General features: G+C 41.7%; 1 protein-coding gene across 1 annotated transcript in view; it reads left to right on the top strand.

Annotated features, from left to right (window-relative positions):
* hsf2 (heat shock transcription factor 2) overlaps positions 1-21407 on the top strand; it is an 84387-nt gene extending 62980 nt beyond the window's left edge. The window contains exons 11-12 of the mRNA XM_061811934.1: positions 8036-8102; positions 20228-21407. Coding sequence (XP_061667918.1) covers positions 8036-8102; positions 20228-20544 — 384 coding nt within the window. The 3' untranslated portion in view covers positions 20545-21407. The remainder of the gene's footprint in view (positions 1-8035; positions 8103-20227) is intronic.
* The last annotated feature ends 567 nt before the right edge of the window (positions 21408-21974 follow it).

The raw sequence follows: 21974 nt of genomic DNA, 5'->3' as shown, positions 1-21974 counted from the left end.
TATAGAAACTATGACAGAGAACACCAAATTTTTACATTTGCCAGTTTTTTTTTTCTTCTTCCACCACTCAGACCTGGCTGATGTATTTACACCAGAGTGCTCCTTCATCTTGTGGTTCAGGGTGCGGAGGCCTTGAATGGCCCTTGTGCATGACTCATCAGGTGCTGTGATATTTGGAATAAACAACACTGGTCACCAAAAACTGAGCTGTCACCACCCTTCTCAGCCAGGAGCATGTCGACCGCTATGGAACGTCATGAGTGATGTTGCAGCTGGTTGTTCCCTTATGGCAATAAAGCCTGCTTCCGTATAATTACCTAGTTGCTGTACATTGTAATGTATGCAGTTGATTCTGTCAACATTTTTATTCGGGGTTATCCATAACAAGATGGATACTCACCTGGTTGGGATGCCATTTGCATCAATGTATGTCAGATCTCCATCTTTCCAAGAGGACCTTCGCCTTCGGGAGAACCCAAGGGGAGGTCCAAAGATGGATGCGGCCAATTGTATATCCTCTGCTTTTGATGGAAACACAGTCACAGATAAGAGCAGTGATACCAGTGTACACGTTCCTGCTGCATTTATCAGTATGTCATACAATTTTTGACCAACACACCACCACAACAAATCACTGCATGGGAGCAGTGGGGCAGTTTGTAGATGGATATCATGACACCATGTTTTGTTGAGACTTCCCACCTTAAAATCTGTCCCTGTAAAGCTAACACAGGAGAAATTAGCCAATGCAACATTAGTAGAAAATATCAGTTTATCATTTACTGCCTTAGTTGTTGGATAAACACTTTTCCATTTCTGACAAGTGGTGTTAGGAGTTGTTTTAGTCATTACCTCCACGGTACATTGTGTTGGGATTTCTGTTGGAATGACACGCATTAGTGGCCTAGGGCCCGTGCATGTGATGTAACTATAGTTTACCTTGTTCGCTGCATTCTACATTAATAAAAACCAGTCGTGTTTCCTATTTGTGAAAATGATAATCATAATAATGAAAAAATGTTCCTCAGGCTTTTTCGGTTAAAATACTCCCTCCATCGTATACATACTCTTTTGTATGGCATTCGGGTATAAGGTAGCATTATTTTCATTTCTTTCAGCTATTTTGTCCATGTCATTCAGCTCTTTCTCAGTCTATGCCAGCGTTCGGGTAAAACTGCATGTACAGTAGAAGTCACCGGCTGTCACATGTCTCTCCTAAACTCTACCATCATCAGTAGCATAGGGAACTAGCAACAGTGGTATCCTGACTATCAGGGAAGAAAGGTCGTCTGACCTTTTCAAGTTTAGCCCGTCAAATAGAACATGGCCCAAGTAAAGGGGTTCCAGACCTCGAAATGGTTGGTAATAAGAGCAATTACTCCCAGCATACAACTTTGTAACTATTTAGAGGGGAAAGTCAATCTAAGGCTACCCACCCTCAGAAGAATCCTCCAATCCCACAATCAGGAGAAGAGTGCCATGGAGCTTTACAAGCAGCTGACCTCTGAAGTCCAGGGCATCAGAGAAAGACCACAGACCTTTCTCATCAGAATCCTTGACCTTGCATTTCTTCATTGCAGTCAGAAGCAGTTACTTAATACTATTTCCAATTATTTCTACATTATCCTCCTGTTTATCCTACATTTGCTCAAATCCTTAAATCATCTAATAGATCACCCTTTCGGCTTACACTCAGAGGAAAATATAGCACTAATTACTTGTAATCTTCTGGATCAGAGAACAGGTCTGGAAGAGAACTCATAATGTCATCATCGTGTTCAAGAATATCACTGTCATTACTCTGTTGTGCCAATATTGGATATATTTGTGCCAATTTTGAATTTGTCGGGGCAATAGCAGTGGTTATAAGTTGGTTAAGTGATTCCTTTATGCAGAGAATACAACAACATCCACACAAGGCAAGAATAGCTGCAAACAGCTATAGAAACTAGGCCAGAGAACACCAAATTTTTAGATTTGCCAATTTTTTTTTTTTCTTCCACCACTCAGACCTGGCTGATGTATTTACACCAGAGTGCTCCTTCATCTTGTGGTTCCGGGTGCGGAGGTCTTGAATGGCCCTTGTGCATGACCCATCAGGTGCTTTGATATTTGGAATAAACAACACTGGTTTCCGAACATTGAGCAGTCACCACCCATCTCGGCCAGGAGCATGTCGACCGTTATGCAGTGCTGGAACGTCATGAGTGAGGTTGCAGCTGGTTGTTCCATTATGGCAATAAAGCCTGCTTCCGTATAATTACCTAGTTTCTGTACATTGTAATGTATGCAGTTGATTCTGTCAACATTTCTATTCGGGGTTATCCATAACAAGATGGATTCCCATCCTGCAGCAATCTCGTTAACCAACTTATACTCATCTGGTATGCCGTTGGGATGCCATTTGCATCAATGTATGTCAGATCTCCATCTTTCCAAGAGGATCTTTGCCTTCGGGAGAACCAAAGGGGAGGTCCAAAGATGGATGCGGCCAATTGTATATCCTCTGCTTTTGATGGAAACACAGTCACAGATAAGAGCAGTGATACCAGTGCACACATTCCTGCTGCATTTATCAGTGTGTCATACAACTTTTTGACCAACACACAACCACAACAAATCGCTGCATGGGAGCAGTGGGGCAGTTTGCAGATGGATATCATGACACCATGTTTTGAGACTTCCCACCTTAAAAGCTCTCCCTGTAAAGATAACACAGGAGAAATTAGCCAATGCAACATGAGTAGAAAATATCAGTTTATCATTTACTGCCTTAGTTGTTGGATAAACACTTTTCCATTTCTGTCAAGTGGTGTGAGGAGTTTTTTTAGTCATTACCTCCAGGGTACATTGTGTTGGGATTTCTGTTGGAATTACACGCATTAGTGGCCAAGGGCCCATGCATGTGATGTAACTATAGTTTACCTTGTTAGCTGCATTCTACATTAATAACAACCAGTTTTGTGTCCTATTTGTAATAAAAGATAATAATAATAATTTAAAAAATGGTCCTCAGGCTTTTTCAGTTAAAATACTCCCTCCATAATATATGTACTCTTTTGTATGGCATTCAAGTTTAAGGGAGCATTAAATTGGCAAATGGTGAGAAAGAATGGGGATTTCCTTTAGCAAAAGCCCATAGATGGAATCCCCAGCAATTAGACTCTGCCAAGGAATTGAAAAAGTGCTGAAGTGATTCACTGGGAGGCAAACATGGAGTCCTCCTCTCATGCCTCATACCTCCCGCATAGTTGTTTACCAAACTTATTTGAAATAAGGTTGCGCCTCTTTATCTATTGTGTGGTAGGCATAGTTGACTGAGTATAATTATTGGTTCTGTTATGTATTATTGTCAGCTTTACAGGCGTCTAAAAGTAGCATATGAACAAAAATATCATTACGGCTGTCAATGTTGCAGCCCAACATGCTATCATATTATTTGCCATTTTGAAGTCATGTCGACCAAGTCACCCCTAAATGAGTCAAGTGTCTTTTAAATCTTCACCAGCCTTCAGGTATTTTCAGATACTATAAATCTGCACCCACCGTATGCTGGTCTTTGCTCACCTTTCCCCTTGGGTGACTCAGCTGAGATGACCTTTTACAGTGTGTAAGGTGTATCCACGTGTTTCTTTCTGTTATTTTGTCCATGTCATTCAGCTTTTGCTCAGTCTACGCAAGTGTTGGGATAAAACTGCATGTACAGTAGATGTTAATTCATAAACAGACATAGGATGAATAAACAAATGGCAGTAATAAGGTTATTAAAGCACAGTAACTTGTTACAATTTTTTTTTGTTTTTTGATGGTGTAGTGCAGGGATGTCGAACTCATTTCTCTTGAGGGCCACATTGCAGTTGGGGTTTCCCTCAGAGGGACATTTTGAGTGAAGGCAGCGTGAGATCGATTCCCGCTCAGTGATAGTGTCGACATCTGCACTGCGACTGGCTGGCGACCAGTTCGGGGTGTAGTCTGCCGCTGCCCGAAGTTAGCTGGGATTGGCTCCAGCTCTCTCTCCGAATAAATGCAGAAGGGTTGCATCAGGAAAGACGTAAAAAAATCAGAAAGGCAGTTAGTGCCGCACCACTATGACAATGGCACAAAAATGGCTTTACACATCAATGCTGATAAAATTGGTTTCTAGTCCTATCAAATTGATGCATGTGAAATTTCCTAGTGACACGCCATTAGAAAAGTTTTTTTTTTTTTTTTCAAGAGAAGTTAATGGATACACAGAATCCCCCAACTTTTTTATATATATATTTTTTTTTGCATTCCTTATCAGTTAAAAGCCTTGGTATTATCTCTGGATCTGTGCAAACAACACAATCTTTTGGACACGTTTTTTGTATGTAGTTATTCAATTTCTTTTGTTTTTTTTTATTTTATCATTTTTTTTTTTTTTGGGGGGGGGGGGCCTTGAGTGTTTCCCACAGGTACCACTCGAAGAGAAAAATGAAAATAACGGGTAGCATTTTCATCCAACACCCAATAGTAAAATTTAACTGTTTAGTTGCCTTTATGACACCAGTCTCACTCCCATGTGTAACCGGACTACAGCGACCTTGGCAGTGGGAATGAGAACAGCTATCTTACATGTGGCCAATAAAAACAAATTAGTTTTGTTTGTGTTAACAATGGTTTCAAAAGCAAAACCTTTCCTACAATGAACAAATGAACTCAAGTACCCCTTTTTGCAATTTTTTAAGCTGTTTGGGGTTGTTAACGCCTGAAAGGAACCCACTTGTGTGTTTTTTTTCCTTCATCATTTGTCTATCTCTAATTGTGTGGAAAATATTGGTAATTTGTATGGTCTTCCAAACAGTGTATTGAATGGAATGAGACCCTTACGTGCTTGTAATGTATGTATAGTTAAACTAAATCCATCATTGTGTCCAAATTGCCCCTATATGTGATTGTGAGTGCAGCTGTTTGTCTCCATGTGACCTGCAATTTGCTGGCAACGTTTTGGATGCACATTCCCTTGTGGATTATGTCGCACAGAGATCAAACAAGCCCGACAAAAAAGTTTTTTGCATACAAGTTAAATCCATGGATCATGTAATGCCTTTGTACCAGGGCTACCATTCCCCCTGTTGAGACCTGAGACTTCCCATGGCTCAAGATTGCCACCCACTTAAAAAATGTTTTTCGGTAGAATTTTTTTTTTTTTTTGTATCTTTGCTGACATAATTCCAATTTTGTAATGTAGTACCTTATTTTTTCCACATTTTTAGTTCTACTGGTAAGCTTTGATGTTGCATTTTGTTTAACATATCTCAAAGTATGTCTTCATTTGTTACATGGTCAGCTAATCCCATAAAGGTTTTGGCTCCTGCTTCTTTTGCTATTTTATCTGTAAATCCATTTCCTAATGATTCTTTGTCTGCATTTTATGTGTGTACTGCACATTTACATATGGCTATTTCTTTTGGTAATTGAACTGCTATGAGCAAATTTTGTAGTCGCTCTGCATGTGTCACTGTGTTCCCTGTAGTTGTAGCTATTCCTCTATTTTTCCAGTATTGTCTGTGTAGATTGTGATACCACCGTGAATACAGCAGCATCTGGTCTCAGATTAAGACTGTCCAATAAGATATTGTCTGTACGGTTCAGTTGTCCCAATCCAAATCTGGTTCTTTTTCTGTCCAATCAGGAACATTTCGTACTACCAAAACAAATTGTCAGAAACTCTTCCACTCCTGTTGTAATGACGTGTGTGGTGGTGTCCATTCCTTGTGTAGTGCAATTAGTTTGTCAGTCAGTCTTGTTCCTGTCACCACGACTGATATACCATCTGAGTACAAATAATCATGATTTTGTCTGGTGTGGGCTGTTATAAGTTTATCTTATTCTACATTGTCAATGCATGAGTTACTTCCTACGTCCTTTTGTGGTTGTTCAATCACGTCTTGAGCTGTTTGCTGCAAGAAATCTCCTGTTCTTGTGAGAGGTTTGTTTGGAATATCCAAGGTGTAATAATAGAGTGCTGGATTCCTATTTTGTAAGATATTTAACTGTCCTCCCAGGAATTCCTTTTTACTTCTATTTTTCCTGTCAGAGAGGGAATTAAGGCCAGTCCTAGTTTCAGCAAGCCATCTCTTCCCCAAAAACGTACGGGGCAAATTAAAACGTTGCATTTTGGGAGCATTAGTTGTGACATTTTTGATGGGAGATGACTGCTCTCTTCCTCATCTGTGGCCACAATTATTAAATGTTTTGCATAAAGCTCCATAAATTTCTCCTTCCTCTGTCAGAAAGGTGTCAACTTTCTTTTTCTTATTTTGTAGCACTCTTTCTGCGTGTAGTGCTTGGTTAACGTAATGTTACAGGCTGCCAGTCATTTTGTCAACCCAATGTTTTTCAATCCATTGTTTTGTAGGATTATTTGAATTTGCATGAAGAGCATTTTTTTTTATTGCCCTTGATACACACTCCCTGGAGTGTGACCTTCAGGAATGCCTCTGTTTGCTTTAAAACATGCAGTCATTCCAATTATATATTCTTCAAATGGTTCATTGTTATTTTATTTTGCTCATCCAATGGCAGAACATTTTTTTTTTCCTAAATCTAGCAGAGGTGCGCGATATTAACCCTCAAACTTCCTGCTGCTGTGAGAAAGTACTTTGCTGTCATCCAAATTTATTGTACTTCCACACCATTTAAGTGGTAAGATTTTCTCAAGTCTTGCGTTCCCTGGATGAATTATGTTACATCAACTTTATGAGATGTGATACCTTTTATGGCCGTTTTCACATCATCTTGAGTCCAGCTTTTTTTTTTTTTTTTTTTTTTTTTTTTTGCATGTGTGTTTCTCTTATTTTATCCTGCAGGTTAACTATATATATTTTTTGTGTGTATGTTGAGCTGGCCAGCAAAGCCACATTTAGATGTTTTGTTTTAGTAGGACATTTGCTTTCTACAAACTTCTTGTCCTTACACATCATTATTATTTTTTTTTTCCAGATGTTGTGTTTCAACTATTTTACTATTTATCAACTAATTTGCTATTTGTTTTTCCCCTGTTGGAGTCAGTGGTTCACCTCGGGTGACTATACTGACTTCCCCCTGAACAGGGTGACAATTACGTTCCGTTTGAGGTATTTCTCAAGCTTTTACCACAAGTGGCGGAGAATTCTTACCTCTGCATCCTCAAACAGTTGTCACTCAATTTCCTGTTCAAATGAGGTAGCGAACCTCCACTCACACTTCTACACATGCACATGTTTCACGGAGCTCACGTACAGGACACACCTTGCCCTTTTCTCAGTTTTATAGACTAATTAGTCTACTCGATAGTGACTAGTATTCTTGAGATTTGGTTCTGCCGCAGTTACCCAGACGCGCATTCACTCATTCCTCATGAGTGTGGGAGTTTCCTACTCACCAGAGATGTCTTCACTTCCTTCGGCTTCTCGTCAACCCTCAGCCTCCAGGCGCAAAGTCGAGGCCCAATCCTGGAAAGGGTCTCAAGTGCTGTGGCCACGGTCTTAGCCTGGACGTTGACTCAGCCCCTGGAAACGTTAGGTATCTTGAGATCCGGCTCGAAGGACCAAGTAAATGTCAGGTTCACCATTCAGACATTCATTAAACAGGACAAAAAAGGAAGCAAAGACACCAGTTCAAGTCTCGCGAGGAGAGAGGAGAGGAACTGTCTCGTACAATTCACCACTGCACTCTCTGATTATCCTCTCCTCAGCACCTCTATTTATTTAGTTTTAAGACGCCGCTTATTTACATGGATGTTACAAAAACGAGACGACAAGCAAAACAGTTTGAAACAAGGTGTACATGTTTGTTCATGTGCGTCTGCATGTGAGGAAGATTGTTGAATACATGTGTGGTCATCATTTCTTTAACAGGCAGCATTTCTAACAGTTCTGATGATTAGATGTTTTTGTTCTTGCTATCTCCTGCTAGGAGGCTGCCACATTATCTAGGGCAGAGCAAAGCATTTCTTTATTGGAAGCAAATGTATGATAATTTTGATCACAATTATTCCTACAAAACTCAGTTTCATTTCCTCTGTTTCCAGGAGAGTGCGTCCTCGAAACAAATCCCAGGACAACTACATAGGAGCAAGCAGGTGGAAAAGAACATAGGTGAGTGGGTCTCTCTCCTCCTCTCCCCCACCGGATGTATTAAGATTTATCAAATACTGTAATTTTTTTGGTTTTGGATGACCAATTATTTTGTTTTATGATCAACATATATTACACTTTTTGCCAATGAGTGATACTTTACAGGGGTGCAAGATATTTATATTTGGAAATTGTCCTCTTGATGTTGCCATACAGACCCTCTACACCAGTGTGCCGTGGCATAGTGTCTGTTGTACCCTGGGATAGCCTCCAATTTCACCTAATTGGCAAAAATGAATCCACAGCTAATGTGTCGTCACCTACTGTCCGTTAATGGGCAGAGTTGCAGGGTTGCAACAGGAAGCTAAAAAACTTTGATTAGTGATGCGTAAGGTGGTGGTTACAGGGACATTGTTGCTAGCAAAATTATACAATGACAGTGATGGAGAGGTTTTAGAAAAGGAAAGTACTAACTCAGTGTTGGACTCAGATAAACCCAAGTATGAGTGGAGGTCAAAAGAAAACAAAGACGGTTTGCTTGTGGAAAGTCTCTGGGGTGAGGCAATATAGCAAAATCTATATTTCGTTTGGATGTACTCTCACTGGTGATCCAACGATTATGACTCAGTTGTGGTTGGTGTGTGGTGAAAAGCTCTCCTACAGTCCAAGTAAGTTCTAGTAAGCTTAAAGGGCATCTGCATCTCCTGCAGCAGATAGCAGGAGATAGTTCGAGGAGGGAGATTTTGTCAACATAATTACTTGAGATGATGGTATCAAAGGGTAAGCTAAAGTCTATGAAACGCATCCCCACATAGTTCCCTTGGCGTTCCAGGTGGATCAAGTGTGGAGAGCGATTGCGAGAGGATCCTCAGTGGGTGGTTTCCTCTGTAGACAAGCTGGTAGGGGTCAAGTGATGGGAGTGAGTCAGCCCCTTATGTAATGTGCAACTAGCCTCTGAAACCACTTCATGATCACAAGTGTCAGTGCAGCAGGCTTGCTATCATTTAGACTGTTATTGACTTTTTTTTTGGGGGGGGGGTGGTACTGTGAGGATTTTTGCAGATTTCAGGAAGGAGGAATGGTTGGTTGTTGCAGGGAGCTGTTGAAGATTTTTGTCCAAACACTGGTCAGGTGATCAGCATAGGCTTCAGGACCTTACCGTTCCTTTCCTTGGGCACTCAGATGCCTCTCTAAGTCAGGTCTGGCAGCACTGTACTGTGCCTTCTCCCCTGACCTGAAGGCAGTGCTGCACCGTTTCAAGAGTGGGTTTTTGGTTGGGGAAAACCCATATCCGTCGGTCTCTTGACTGGCACTGTGTCAATGCAGTTTTTTATATACAGTGAAGAAAATAAATATTTGAACATCCTGGTGTATTGCAAGTTTTCCGACTTAGAAATCATGGAAGGGGCTCAAATTTTCATTCTAGGTGTATGTCCACTGTGAGAGAGATTATCTGAAAGGAAAAATCCAGAAATCACAATGTATGTTTTTTTTTTTTTTTTTTAACGATTTATTTTGTGTGATAAAGCTGCAAAAAAATATTTGAACACCTGAGAAAATCAATGTTAATATTTGGTACAAGAGCCTTTCTTTGCAATTACAGAGGTCAAAATGTTTCCTGTAGTTGTTCACCAGGTTTGGACAGACTGCAGGAGGGATTTTGCCCCACTCCTCCATCCAGATCTTCTCTAGATCAGACAGGTTCCTGGGTTGTCGTTGAAAAACACGGAGTTTCAGCTCCCTCCAAAGATTTTCTATTGAGTTTAGGTCTGGAGACTGGCGAGGCTACGCCAGAACCTTGATATGCTTCTTATCGAGCCATTCCTTGGTTTTCCTGGCTGTGTGCTTCAGGTCATTGTCATGTTGAAAGACCCAGCCACGACCCATCTTCAATGCTCTGACTGAGGGAAAGAGGTTGTTCCCCAAAATCTCACAATACATGGCCGCGGTCATCCTCTCCTTGATATAGTGCAGTCGTCCTGTCCCGTGTGCAGAAAAAAACCCCCAAAGCATGACGCTACCACCCTTATGCTTCACAGTTCCCTACTGGTGTTCTTGGGATGGAACTCATCATTCGTCTTCCTCCAAACACGGTTAGTGGAATTATGACAAAAAGTTCCATTTTGGTCTCATCTGACCACAAAACTTTCTCCCATGACTCCTCTGTATCATCCAAATTGTCATTGGCAAACTTAAAACGGACCTTAACATGTGCTGGTTTAAGCAGGGGAACCATCTGTGCCATGCATGACTTGAAACCGTGACGTCTTTGTGTACTGCCAAAAGTCACCCTGGAAACGGTGGTCCCAGCTCTTTTCAGGTCATTGACCAAGTCCTGTCATGTAGTCCTGGGCTGATTCCTCACCTTTCTCAGGATCATTAAGACCCCACGATGTGACATCTTGCATGGGGCTCCACTCTGATTAAGATTGAGCGTCATGTTTAGCTTCCTCCATTTTCTAATAATTGCTCCAACAGTGGATCTTTTTTCACCAAGCTGCTTGGCAATTTCTCCGTAGCCCTTTGCAACCATGAGAAGTTGTACAATTTTGTCTTTGGTGTCTTTGGACAGCTCCTTGGTCTTGGCAATGTTACATGTTTGAGTCTTTCTGATTGTATGGGGTGGACAGGTGTCTCTCTTCACCTAACGTCCTCACACAGGTGCATCTGATTCAGGATAATACAAGGAGTGGAGGTGGACTTTTAAAGGCGGACTAACAGGTCTTTGAGGGTCAGAATTATAGCTTGATGGGCAGGTGTTCAAATACTTATTTGCAGCTGTATCACATAAATCGTTTATTAAAAAAATGTACATTGTGATTTCTCAATTTTTCTTTTCAGATTATCTCTGACACAGTGGGCATGCACCTATGATGAAAATTTCAGACCCCTCCATGATTTCTAAGAGGGAAAGCTTGCAATATAGCAGGGTGTTCAAATACTTATTTTCTTCACTGTAAGACAGAACAGTATCTGTATGTTCCTGGAGATTCTACTCTTCAAGTAATTCCCCAAACAGTGCGTGAAAAAACACTCCTGTAGCTTAGAGTGTATTCTCAGGCCATTTTGTAATTCTTTGTTTGGCCTTGTTTGTTTTGTTAGGTATAAGTATGCGGGCGTAAGGGTGATGCAAACATGATCGAATCCAGCAAGATAGGGGTGGTCCTCTATGCATGTTTAATTTTGGAGTAAACATAGTCTAGGGCAGGGGTGTCAAACTCATTTCATATTGTGGGCCAGATACGGCCTTGGTAGATGTCAAGTGGGCCGGACCATTAAAATTATACCATACTCTGCTATAAGTATCGTGTCTTTCCTTTGTTTTGGTGGAAAGAAGCACACGAACACTGGGAAAATGTTGAAATTTAATTAACATTCTTTTTACAAAACATTTCATGAAACACCTCAGATTTCCTTTGACAAATGTGCAATTTACTTTTATAATTCACATGTCCTAAATCCTCTTTGCTAATATTCCTGGTCAGGAAAATATTGGCAAAAGCTTGTCGCTTCTCGGGACATACAAGTTCAGCCGCCTTCATCATGCATTGTTAAATAAAGTCACCATCGGAATACGGCTTTGATGCTAATCATTTTTCGCTAGCAAGTAGGTAGCTGGCTTTTACCGCTGTTTCACTGACTTGACGGCTCCAGATGAAAGTTGTCTGCTGTTTCCTCATTCCTACCTGCAATTTGTTGATCTTATCTCTTCCCATTGTCCTTTCAACCCGTCATATTTTTCGCTGTGAAGAGTCTCGTAGTGGCATCAAATATTATATTCCTTCAATACCAAAACTTGTTTCAAACACACCAAGCACAAAGGTTTTCCGTGCATTTCTATAAATTAATAGGATGTGGTCCATTTTTCATTGAAAATTCTACACGCCGTATCTACTTTTCTCCATTTGCAAATGACATTTTGGCTAATGAGGGTGTAGGGGAGCGGTAGAGACCAGGATAAAAACAAAGTTGTAACGAGCAGCTGGTGGCACATTGATACTGCTGTGTTGTCTCTGTCTCAGTGACAGACTTAGACTGCAATGTTCTTCTACTATGATCAATCCATGAACTGCATCTTATTCAAAATATTTAATGCATGTCTTTCACCCATTTTTTTTACTTTTAAATTATCCTGCGAGCCTTATGTTTCACACCCCTGGTCTAGGGTTTTGTTTCCTCATTGAGGGAGACTTCACATACTGGATCAATTTGGGTAGAACGGTCTTTAAACACGCTTATTTGAAGTCACTAGCAACAATAAATACTCCGTCGGGGTGGGCTCGCAGCTGTTTCTTTACAGTTGTGAGCAGACGGCTAAGTGCTGCATTGCATCGTTTGCATCCGGGGGGATATAGACAGCTACCCAATGACTACCGTTAGCTCCCTCAGTAGATAAAAGACTGCACGAGACTGCAAGGACTTCTAAATGAGGAGAGCACTGGGTGTCGATGATCCTGCTGTTAGAAAACCAGTAATTGTGCACTTAAACACAAAATCCTCCCCCTCTGCTTTTACCGGAGACTTCAGTTCTGTTCTGCCGATGTCGCGTACGGTCCGCTAGCGAAACTGCAGCATCAGGGATTTGCGGATGTGTGGAAAAAAACACTGCAGTTCCGGACAAAACTGCTCTTGGCATGTTCTATTTCCAATTGGACCATTTTGTGGGTAACGGATCTTGTTTTGGTTAGAAAGATGATTGGAAGCACTGGTCTGTGAGGTTGCGTTCTTGGCTTAGCAGCCGGCTCGACCGACATCCTCGCTTTTGTTAACACTCCCTCCACCTTCTCCGTCACTTGCTGGTTAGATCAGAGATCCCAGTGGTCTCACGATGTCCTCCGGAATATTGTTTTTCTTTTGATATTCGATTATGATTGATAAAGTTATGCTTCAGTCTCAGATCAATGAGGTCCTGGAAGCTATATGTCACCGTGGCTTTACAGAAATCCACAAATAGCGGAAAAATAATAAAAAAGTACAGTAAAGCAAATAAGTATTTGATTTTTCAAATTGCGAGACCTGTTGTCCTGCTGGTTGTCACAATAGACGAGATAGTTCTTCAAAGATATAATTCTATCGAATACCATCTGAAAAGAAAAGAAAAGATCAATTGATTTCGGGATGGATGGTGCCCAACGAAATACGCCTGTGTAGCGATCATTTGATGTAGGAATTATTCTTGTCAATCTCAAATTATCAAGAAGTATTTATCACGCCAATTTGACTCATTTGAGAACAATGCGTATATTAAAAAAAATAAATAGAACCGTCTGTCAGAAATGTTTATGGAGGTCAGCATCTGGCAGCAATACACTTCCGTGTTACGGAGGAGACGACTCCCTGTCATAATTTTTTTTCCAATCATAGTTAAATGAATGCGAGTTTGTGTAAAACCAGGGGTCATTTATTTAAATTTTGGTATTTGTATTGAAAAATATCTGAGTGGGTCCATCACTATGTGAGATTTATTCCTGACTGAAAACAATCCAGCAAAGAAGTATTTGCATGTGTCCAGACTTTTATACGCTTTCAAACTCTTCTGTGTAAATCTCGAAGACTTATTCACCAGATACATGTGTACAGTAAAGCAAATAAGTATTTGAACTTCTCCTTCTTCTTCTTTTCCTTTCGGCTTGTCCCGTTAGGGGTCGCCACAGCGTGTCATCTTTTTCCATATTAGCCTATCTTTTGCATCTTCCTCTCTAACCCCAACTGCCCTCATGTCTTCTCTCACCATATCCATAAACCTTCTCTTTGGTCTTCCTCTCCCTCTTATGCCTGGCAGCTCAATTCTCAGCACCCTTCCACCAATATACTCACAGTCTGCTCTCTCGAACCTTGTTCCCAAAGCATCCAACTTTGGCTGTCCCTCTAATGAGCTAATTTCTAATCCTATCCAACCTGTTCACACCAAGCGAGAACCTCAACGTCTTCATTTCTTTCACCTCCAGTTCTGCTTCCTGTTGTCTCTTCATTGCCACCGTCTTTAATCCATACATCATGGCCAGCCTCACCACTGTTTTATAAACTTTGCCCTTCATCCTAGCGGAGACTCTTGTGTCACATAACAGACCAGACACCTTCTGCCATCTTTTCTAACCTAGTTGGAACCGTTTTGTTACTTCTTTACCACACTCACCATTGCTCTGGATTGTTGACCCAAAGTATTAAAAGTCCTCCACCCTTGCTATCTCTTCTCCCTGTAGCCTCACACTTCCCCCTCCACCTTTCTCATTCATGCACATATATTCTGTTTTACTTCGGCTAATCCTAATTCCTCTCCTTTCCAGTGCATGTCTCCATCTTTCTAATTGTTTCTATGCATGCTCCCTGCTTTCTCTGCATATCACAATATCATCATCATGGTCCAAGGGGATTCCAGTCTAACCTCAAATATCATCTGCGAACATCATGGTCCAAGGGGATTCCAGTCTAACCTCATCTGTCAGTCTATACATTACCACTGCAAACAGGAAGGGTCTCAGAGCTGATCCCTGATGCAGTCCCACCTCCACCTTAAATTCTTCTGTCACACCTAAGGCACACCTCACCATTGTTCTGCTCCCATCATACATGTCCTGTACTATTTTAACATACTTCTCTGCCACACCAGACTTACGCATGCAGTACCACAGTTCCTCTCTTGGTACTCTGTCATAAGCGTTCTCTCGATCCACAAAGACACAATGTAGCTCCTTCCGACCTTCTCTGTACTTTTCCACGAGCATCCTCAAGGCAAATAATGCATCTGTGGTACTCTTTCTAGGCATGAAACCATACTGTTGCTCGCAGATACTAACTTCTGTCCTGAGTCTAGCCTCCACTACTCTTTCCCATAACTTCATTGTGTGGCTCATCAGCTTTATTCCTCTATAATTCCCACAGCTCTGAACATCGCCTTTGTTCTTAAAAATGGGAAATAGAACACTTTTTCTCCATTCTTCAGGCATCTTTTCCCCCGCTAATATTCTGTTGCATAAGTTGGTCAAAAACTCCACAGCCATCTCTCCAAATTGCTTCCATACCTCCACCGGGATGTCATCAGGACTAACTGCCTTTCCATTTTTCATCCTTTGTAGTGCCTTTCTGACTTCCCCCTTACTAATCATTGCCACTTCCTGGTCATTCACACTTGGCTCTTCAACTCTTCCTTCTCTCTCATTTTCTTCATTCATCAACTTCTCAAAGTATTCTTTCCATCTATTTAGCACACTACTGGCACCAGTCAACACATTTCCATCTCTATCCTTAATCACCCTAACCTGCTGCACATCCTTCCCATCTCTATCCCCCTGTCTGGCCAACCTGTAGAGATCCTTTTCTCCTTCTTTCGTGTCCAACCTGGTGTACATGTCTTCATATGCCTCTTGTTTAGCCTTTGCCACCTCTACCTTTGCCCTACGTCGCATCTCGATGTACTCCTTTCGCCTCTCCTCAGTCCTCTCAGTATCCCACTTCTTCTTCGCTAATCTCTTTCCTTGTATGACTCCCTGTATTTTGGGGTTCCACCACCAAGTCTCCTTCTCCCCTTTCCTACCAGATGACACACCAAGTACTCTCCTGCCTGTTTCTCTGATCATCTTGGCTGTCGTCGTCCAGTCTTCCAGGAGCTTCGGTTGTCCATCGAGAGCCTGTCTCACCTCTTTCCGGAAGGCCGCACAACATTCTTCCTTTCTCAGCTTCCACCACATGGTTCTCTGCTCTACCTTTGTCTTCTTAATCTTCTTACCCACCACCAGAGTCGTCCTACACACTACCATCCTATGCTGTTAAATTACACTCTCCCCTACCACTACTTTACAGTTAGTAATCTCCTTCAGATTACATCTTCTGCACAAAATATAATACACCTGCGTGCTTCTACCTCCATTCTTGTAGGTCACTATATGTTCCTCCCTCTTCTGGAAATAAGTGGTCACTACAGCCATCTCCATCCTTTTTGCAAAGTCCACCACCATCTGTCCCTCAAAGTTCCTTTCCTGGATGCCGTACTTACCCATCACGTCTTCATCCGCCCGTTTCCTTAACCAACATGTCCTTTACAATCTGCACCTATCACAACTCTCTCTGTCTTGGATGCTCAGAACTACTACATCCAGTTCCTTCCAGAATTTCTCTTTCAACTCTAGGTCGCATCCTACCTGTGGGGCATAGCTGCTAACCACATTATAGAGAACACCCTCAATTTCAAATTTTAGTCTCATCACTCGATCTGATACTCTTTTCACCTCCAAGACATTCTTGGCCAGCTCTTCTTTTAAAATAACCCCTACTCCTTTTCTCTTCCCATCTACTCCGTGGCAGAATAATTTAAACCCTGCTCCTAAACTTCTAGCCTTACTACCTTTCCACCTGCTCTCTTGGATGCAAAGAATATCAACCTTTCTACACTCATTTGTAGGCTCTGCGCATTCCTCTTTTTCTTCTGACGACGGATCCGGTTTCCTCCTCTTGTTTGTCTTCGACCCACAGTCGCTGAATTTCCACCGATGCCCTACAGGTTAGCAGTGCCTGGGGCGGGCGTTGTTAACCCGGGCCACGACCGATCCGGTATGGGATTCTTTAGATGAACGCTCATATTTGTTTGGCACAGTTTTTACGCCGAATGCCCTTCCTGACGCAACCCTCTGCATTTATCCGGGCTTGGGACCGGCCTACAGATTGCACTGGTTTGTGCCCCCATAGGGCTGCATTAAAATAAGTATTTGATCACTGCTATATTGCAAGTTCTCCCACTTAGAAATCATGGAGGGGTCTGAAATTTTCATCATAGGTGCATGTCCATAAGGGTTAGGGTTAGGGTTAATAATAATCTAAAAAGAAAAATTCAGAAAAGCAGGGAATCATGGTGACTGGATTGTTCCACACTGCTTTTGCCATTGTGAGGCCCTCTAAGACCTTACCAGCAGACATAGTTCCTGTGTTGGATGGTGCTGTGCGCATGGTGAACTTTGTAAAATCACAACCCTTGAAAAGTCGTGTATTTGTATCTTTATGTGAGGAAATGGGCACAGAACATAAAAGCTTTGTTTCATATGGAGGTCTGGTGGATGTCCCGTGGCATGTTACTGGCCCGTGTTTATTAACTGCTAAAGGAAAATTCATGTTTCTGCATTGAAAAGTCGTGTACTTGTATCTTTATGTGAGGAAATGGGCACAGAACATCAAAGCTTTGTTTCATATGGAGGTCTGGTGGATGACCCGTGGCATGTTACTGGCCCGTGTTTATTAACTGCTAAAGGAAAATTAGTGTTTCTGACAAATGAGAGGTCCGATCACGCAAAACTGCTTGCAGATAATGAGTGATGTGCAAACCTGGCTAACATTTTTCATCATCTGAATGAACCAAACATGTATGTAAGGCTGAAATGAAAACTTGCTTCTTACAAGCTCAGATAAAATAAATTGATTTGTCTCAAAGCAGCAAATCTGGAAATGTGAAAAATGGAAATCTTGAAATGTTCATACTCACCAACCAATGGTGAAATGTCAACACAGCAGCATTGTGTGAGACAATAGTGAATCATTGAAAAAGATTTGGAGAAGATACCTTTTTAGTTTTCTTCAGCCTCGATTCAATACCTCCTATGCTGCTCAGCATCTGTTTGGTGGAAAGGACGTGACTTTAGAGGAACAGGAGGAACAAACTGAACTGAGACAAGATTTTTGTTTCAAGCGAAGTTTTGCTGATATACCTTTGGACAGTTTTTGGTTGGCAAGGAGTACCACATTCTGTCAAACACAGGTTTTTTGACATTCCTCCCATTTTCCACAAAATCTCTGTGAGGTGAGCTTTTCAAGCCTGACGACTATTAAAAGTCAAACCAGAGAGAGACTGAGAGCTGTTGGGAAGAGCTTTATGTTTTTCTTTCATCGATTCCTGCTAGAATATCACCTTTATGTTCATCCAAACAGGCCCAGGTGTCACATTGAGTGAGTAAAATATGATTAGTAAATTTATTTTGTTTGTCCATCCATCCATTATATACCGCTTTTCCGGGCTGGGTCACGGGGGAAGTAGCTTCACCAGGGATACCAAGACTTCCCTTTCCCCAGCTACTTCTTCCAGTTCTTCCGGAGGGATCCCAAGGTGTTCCCAAGCCAGCCGAGAGACATAGTCTCTCCAAGGTGTCCTGGGTCGTCCTCGGGGTCTCTTTCCGGTGGGACATGCCCGAAACACCTCACCAGGAAAATGTCCAGGAGGCATTTGAATTAGATGCCCCAGCCACCTCATCTGGCTCCTCTCAATGCAGAGGAGTAGCTGCTCGACACTGAGTCCTTCCCGGATGACCGAGCTTCTCACCCTATTTCTAAGGAGGAGCCCGGACACCCTGCAGAGGAAACTCATTTCGGCCGCTTGTTCTTTGTCCTTCTTGTTCTTTTGCTCACAACCCACAGCTCCTGCCCATAGGTGAGGGTAGGAACGTAGATCGACTGGTAAACTGAGAGCTTCGCCTTTCGACTTGGCTCCCTCTTTACGACAACGGACTGATACAAAGTCCGCATCACTGCAGACCCTGCACCGATCCTAGAGCTAGTTTCTGTAGCCGGGAATTGGATCGCTAAGGTCTCCGCCTGTCAGGTTTACCAATTAGACATTCATTAAACTAGACAAAAAGGAAGCAAAGACACCAGTTCAAGTCTCACGAGGAGAGAGGAGAGGACTGCACTCTCTGATTATCCTCTCCTCAGCACCTCTATTTAGTTTAAGACTCACCTTATTTAGATGGATTTTACAAAAAGGAGATGGCAACCAAAACAGTTGGAAACAAAGTGTACTTGTTTGTTCATGTGTGTGAAAGATTGCTGAGTACATGTGTGGTCATCATTTCTTTAACAGGGAGCAGGTGCTCCTGGTTGTAACATTTCTGAGGATTAGATGTTTTTGTTCTTTCTATTTCCTACTAGGCGGCTGCCATGTTATCTAGAGCAGAGCAAAGCATTTCTTTAGTGGAAGCAGATGTGTGATAATTATATTCACAATTATTCCTACACCGTCTTTGGCCACCGCCCAGCTCACATTGCACCGACCCCTATGGCCTCGCTCTCAGGTAGTGAGCCCATGGGAAGGGGGCCCCATGTTATCCTTTCGGGCTGTGCCCATGGGTGCAGGCCCGGCCACCGGCCGCTCGCTTTCTAGCCCCGCATCCAGGCCTGGCTCCAGGGGGGGCACCCGTGTGACCCGCGTCCGGGCAAGGGAAACCAAGATCGAATTTTGTAGTCATTATAGGGGTGTTGGAGTCGTACTTTGTCTGGTCCCTTACCTCGGACCTGTTTGGCATGGGTGACCCTACCAGAAGCACGAAGCCCCAGACAACTTAGCTCCTAGGATCATCGAGACAAACTCCTCCAGCACGATACGGCTGACGGCTCGAGGAGGGGGTGTTTTGTTTGTTCTTGTTCAATTTTCATTCGCTATGCTTTAGTGAGACCAACTTTTTATTGTTCATATAGGAGAGAGATTTTTTTGTTTGGATTGTCTGCTGGCAATGTGCCTTGAAAAAACTGTGTCTTGGATCAAAAAAGGTTGACAAACACTGCTCTACATGAGTACATGAAAGGTGTGTGTACCTTGCTTGAACAATGCAGAGGTGAGTAATAATCGCGCTACGTTCTCCCCAGTAACATTTTGGATCAGTTGTACTTGTATATTTAATGCCGAATACCTACTTACGTACATACTTACTTTTACTGTATTTCAGAAGAAACGTGCTTATCTTCCGTTGCAACAATATACATGCCGCTTGCTACTTTCCTTTATTACCAATTGCATGTGCAGTTTATCTTTAGAGTTTGTTTTTCGACTTCAGCATCTGGCGCCATTGCTTCAGTCCACAATGATTGCCAGAGTGAGATTTGACTCAAATTCAACAATCACACAATACAAAAGTCATGTCTGTAGTCTTCAATTGTGTTTCACAGGCCAAAGTGACTCATGACAGTCGTGTGCAACTCTGTCTTAGTTGAAATTACTCAGTAACGTTTCTTTTCTGCAAAGAATAAACCCCATTTAGCCTTGTGTGAGTCATGGTACCACATTAAAATCAATTTGCCAATAAAGTGAATTAGTAACCAATGTGCAGGTGAGTTAATTGCACAACAAGGGTTGTGCTGCTGCTCTCGGTTGACTGATTTCTTGTTGTCTTCAGACAAGCAGTTGATCCAGTACACTTCGTGCCCCCTGTTCGCCTTTCTGGATGGTTGTGCTGCACCTGCAGAAGTAGACATGGGTGGAGGGAGCAGCATCCAGGTAGAGCTTTCCTCCAGCTCGCCTGGCTTTGTTGAGCCAGATCCCCCCTCTGAGCTGCTGGACAGCGAAGTGGAGTTTAAGCAACATGGCCGCAGCTCCCTCATCCGCCTGGAGCCCCTTACGGAGGCTGAAGCAAGTGAAGAGACCCTTTTCTACTTGTGCGAACTGAGTCCTCGTGGTCAGGAGGCCATCGGCCCTGAGCTGGATGGCATTTGAGCAGCGAGGCAACTGTGCTATTTGTCCTTTCTACTCGTGGGATCCATCTTGCTGCAGTTTGTGCCTTCGAGGCTTTACACTGAACCAGTTCTGAAAAGATAAAATAAGCTGAATTTGAATAATTGCTGTACGATATATGAGGCTTTCTTCCCATCTGTCAAAGATTGCACTGCTCATTCTAAAAGTTACATCAGCATACAATGATAAATTCTGTTAATTGTCACTTTTGTTCCATGCAGTACTTGTACTACATTACTAGAAGCTTATCATCCTCCTATCTTGTGACAACTTTTTGCAAAGCACAGTCCACAATCTGAGGGCATTTTTTCCGTTACAAAATTGTGCTTACCTTGTAGTTTGTAAAGGGAACTCTTTCCTGTTCAAGTTCATTGTATGTTTTTTTATGGATTTTTTTTTTTTTTTACTCCATTTTTTCCATTTAATGTCAAAATGTCTGGTACAAACTGTAGATGGTAGAAATGTGCAGACACACCTTCGCAGCAGGTCAAAAGACAACAGACCACTAGTGTTATGTGACTCTAACGGTATTTTCTTTTTTTAATTAGTAAATAGACTAAATAAATCTATTTATTCTTTTTTTTTCCAGTTTAGTTCCAGATCTTAGAAAACATCATTCCTGGTGTTCGGCATTATGGTCAGGCTCACTTGAGTTCCCTTTGGTTTGTTTTTCCTCAACATTCTTGACAGCTTGAACAAAGCTCATTGAGTCTGTAATTCATCCAAAACAAGTTATTGATTCGGTTGTGATTCTGTAGCATTGCTGTATTTTCAATGCTATCGTCATGCATGTTTAAATTACAGGGCTGTGTAAGATTTGCGATCCAATAAACAAATGAGCTGCATCTTACATTTTTGTTTCCATTTTAAGTTTTACTCAAGTAATGTAACAGGCACATGTGAATGCTGTGAATTTATACGATAAAGAAAAAAACTAGGTTGATAGCTTGTAGGCAGCATTATGATGAAACTAATTGGGCATATAGTAACTATTGTCATATGAACTAGCCATTGTAATAGTAATATAGTCCTGTTAATCTGTGTGAAAACAATAGCGATGACATTGTGAACTGTGCTTTAAGGATAATTATTCTTTTTTTTGGCAGGAGATGTGGGGTTAATTTTTGGATTGTATGATGTGATTCTCTAAAGACAAATGTTAATAATTTGTAATTGCAATGAAATGTAGATGCCTGAAAAGATACATCATATATAATGCCTTGTAACGCCCAAAAGGTTTCCTGATGTACAAAACTTTCATTCAAAAATGAGCAATTGTCACACCAGATTTTCAATACAGCTCTTGTATAGAATCAAAATATATTAATATTATAGTTAATATATATAGTTTAATGTTCGTGAGTTGTAATGAAAATGTGTCCCAGTTGTCAAGAATGTTGTAATTTTTTGTT

The sequence above is a fragment of the Syngnathoides biaculeatus genome, chromosome 23, assembly GCF_019802595.1.
Source record: "Syngnathoides biaculeatus isolate LvHL_M chromosome 23, ASM1980259v1, whole genome shotgun sequence".
In the NCBI taxonomy this organism is placed as follows: Eukaryota; Metazoa; Chordata; class Actinopteri; order Syngnathiformes; family Syngnathidae; genus Syngnathoides; species Syngnathoides biaculeatus.
Note: the sequence above shows the minus strand (reverse complement) of the source record. Positions and strands in the feature narration are given on the sequence as shown.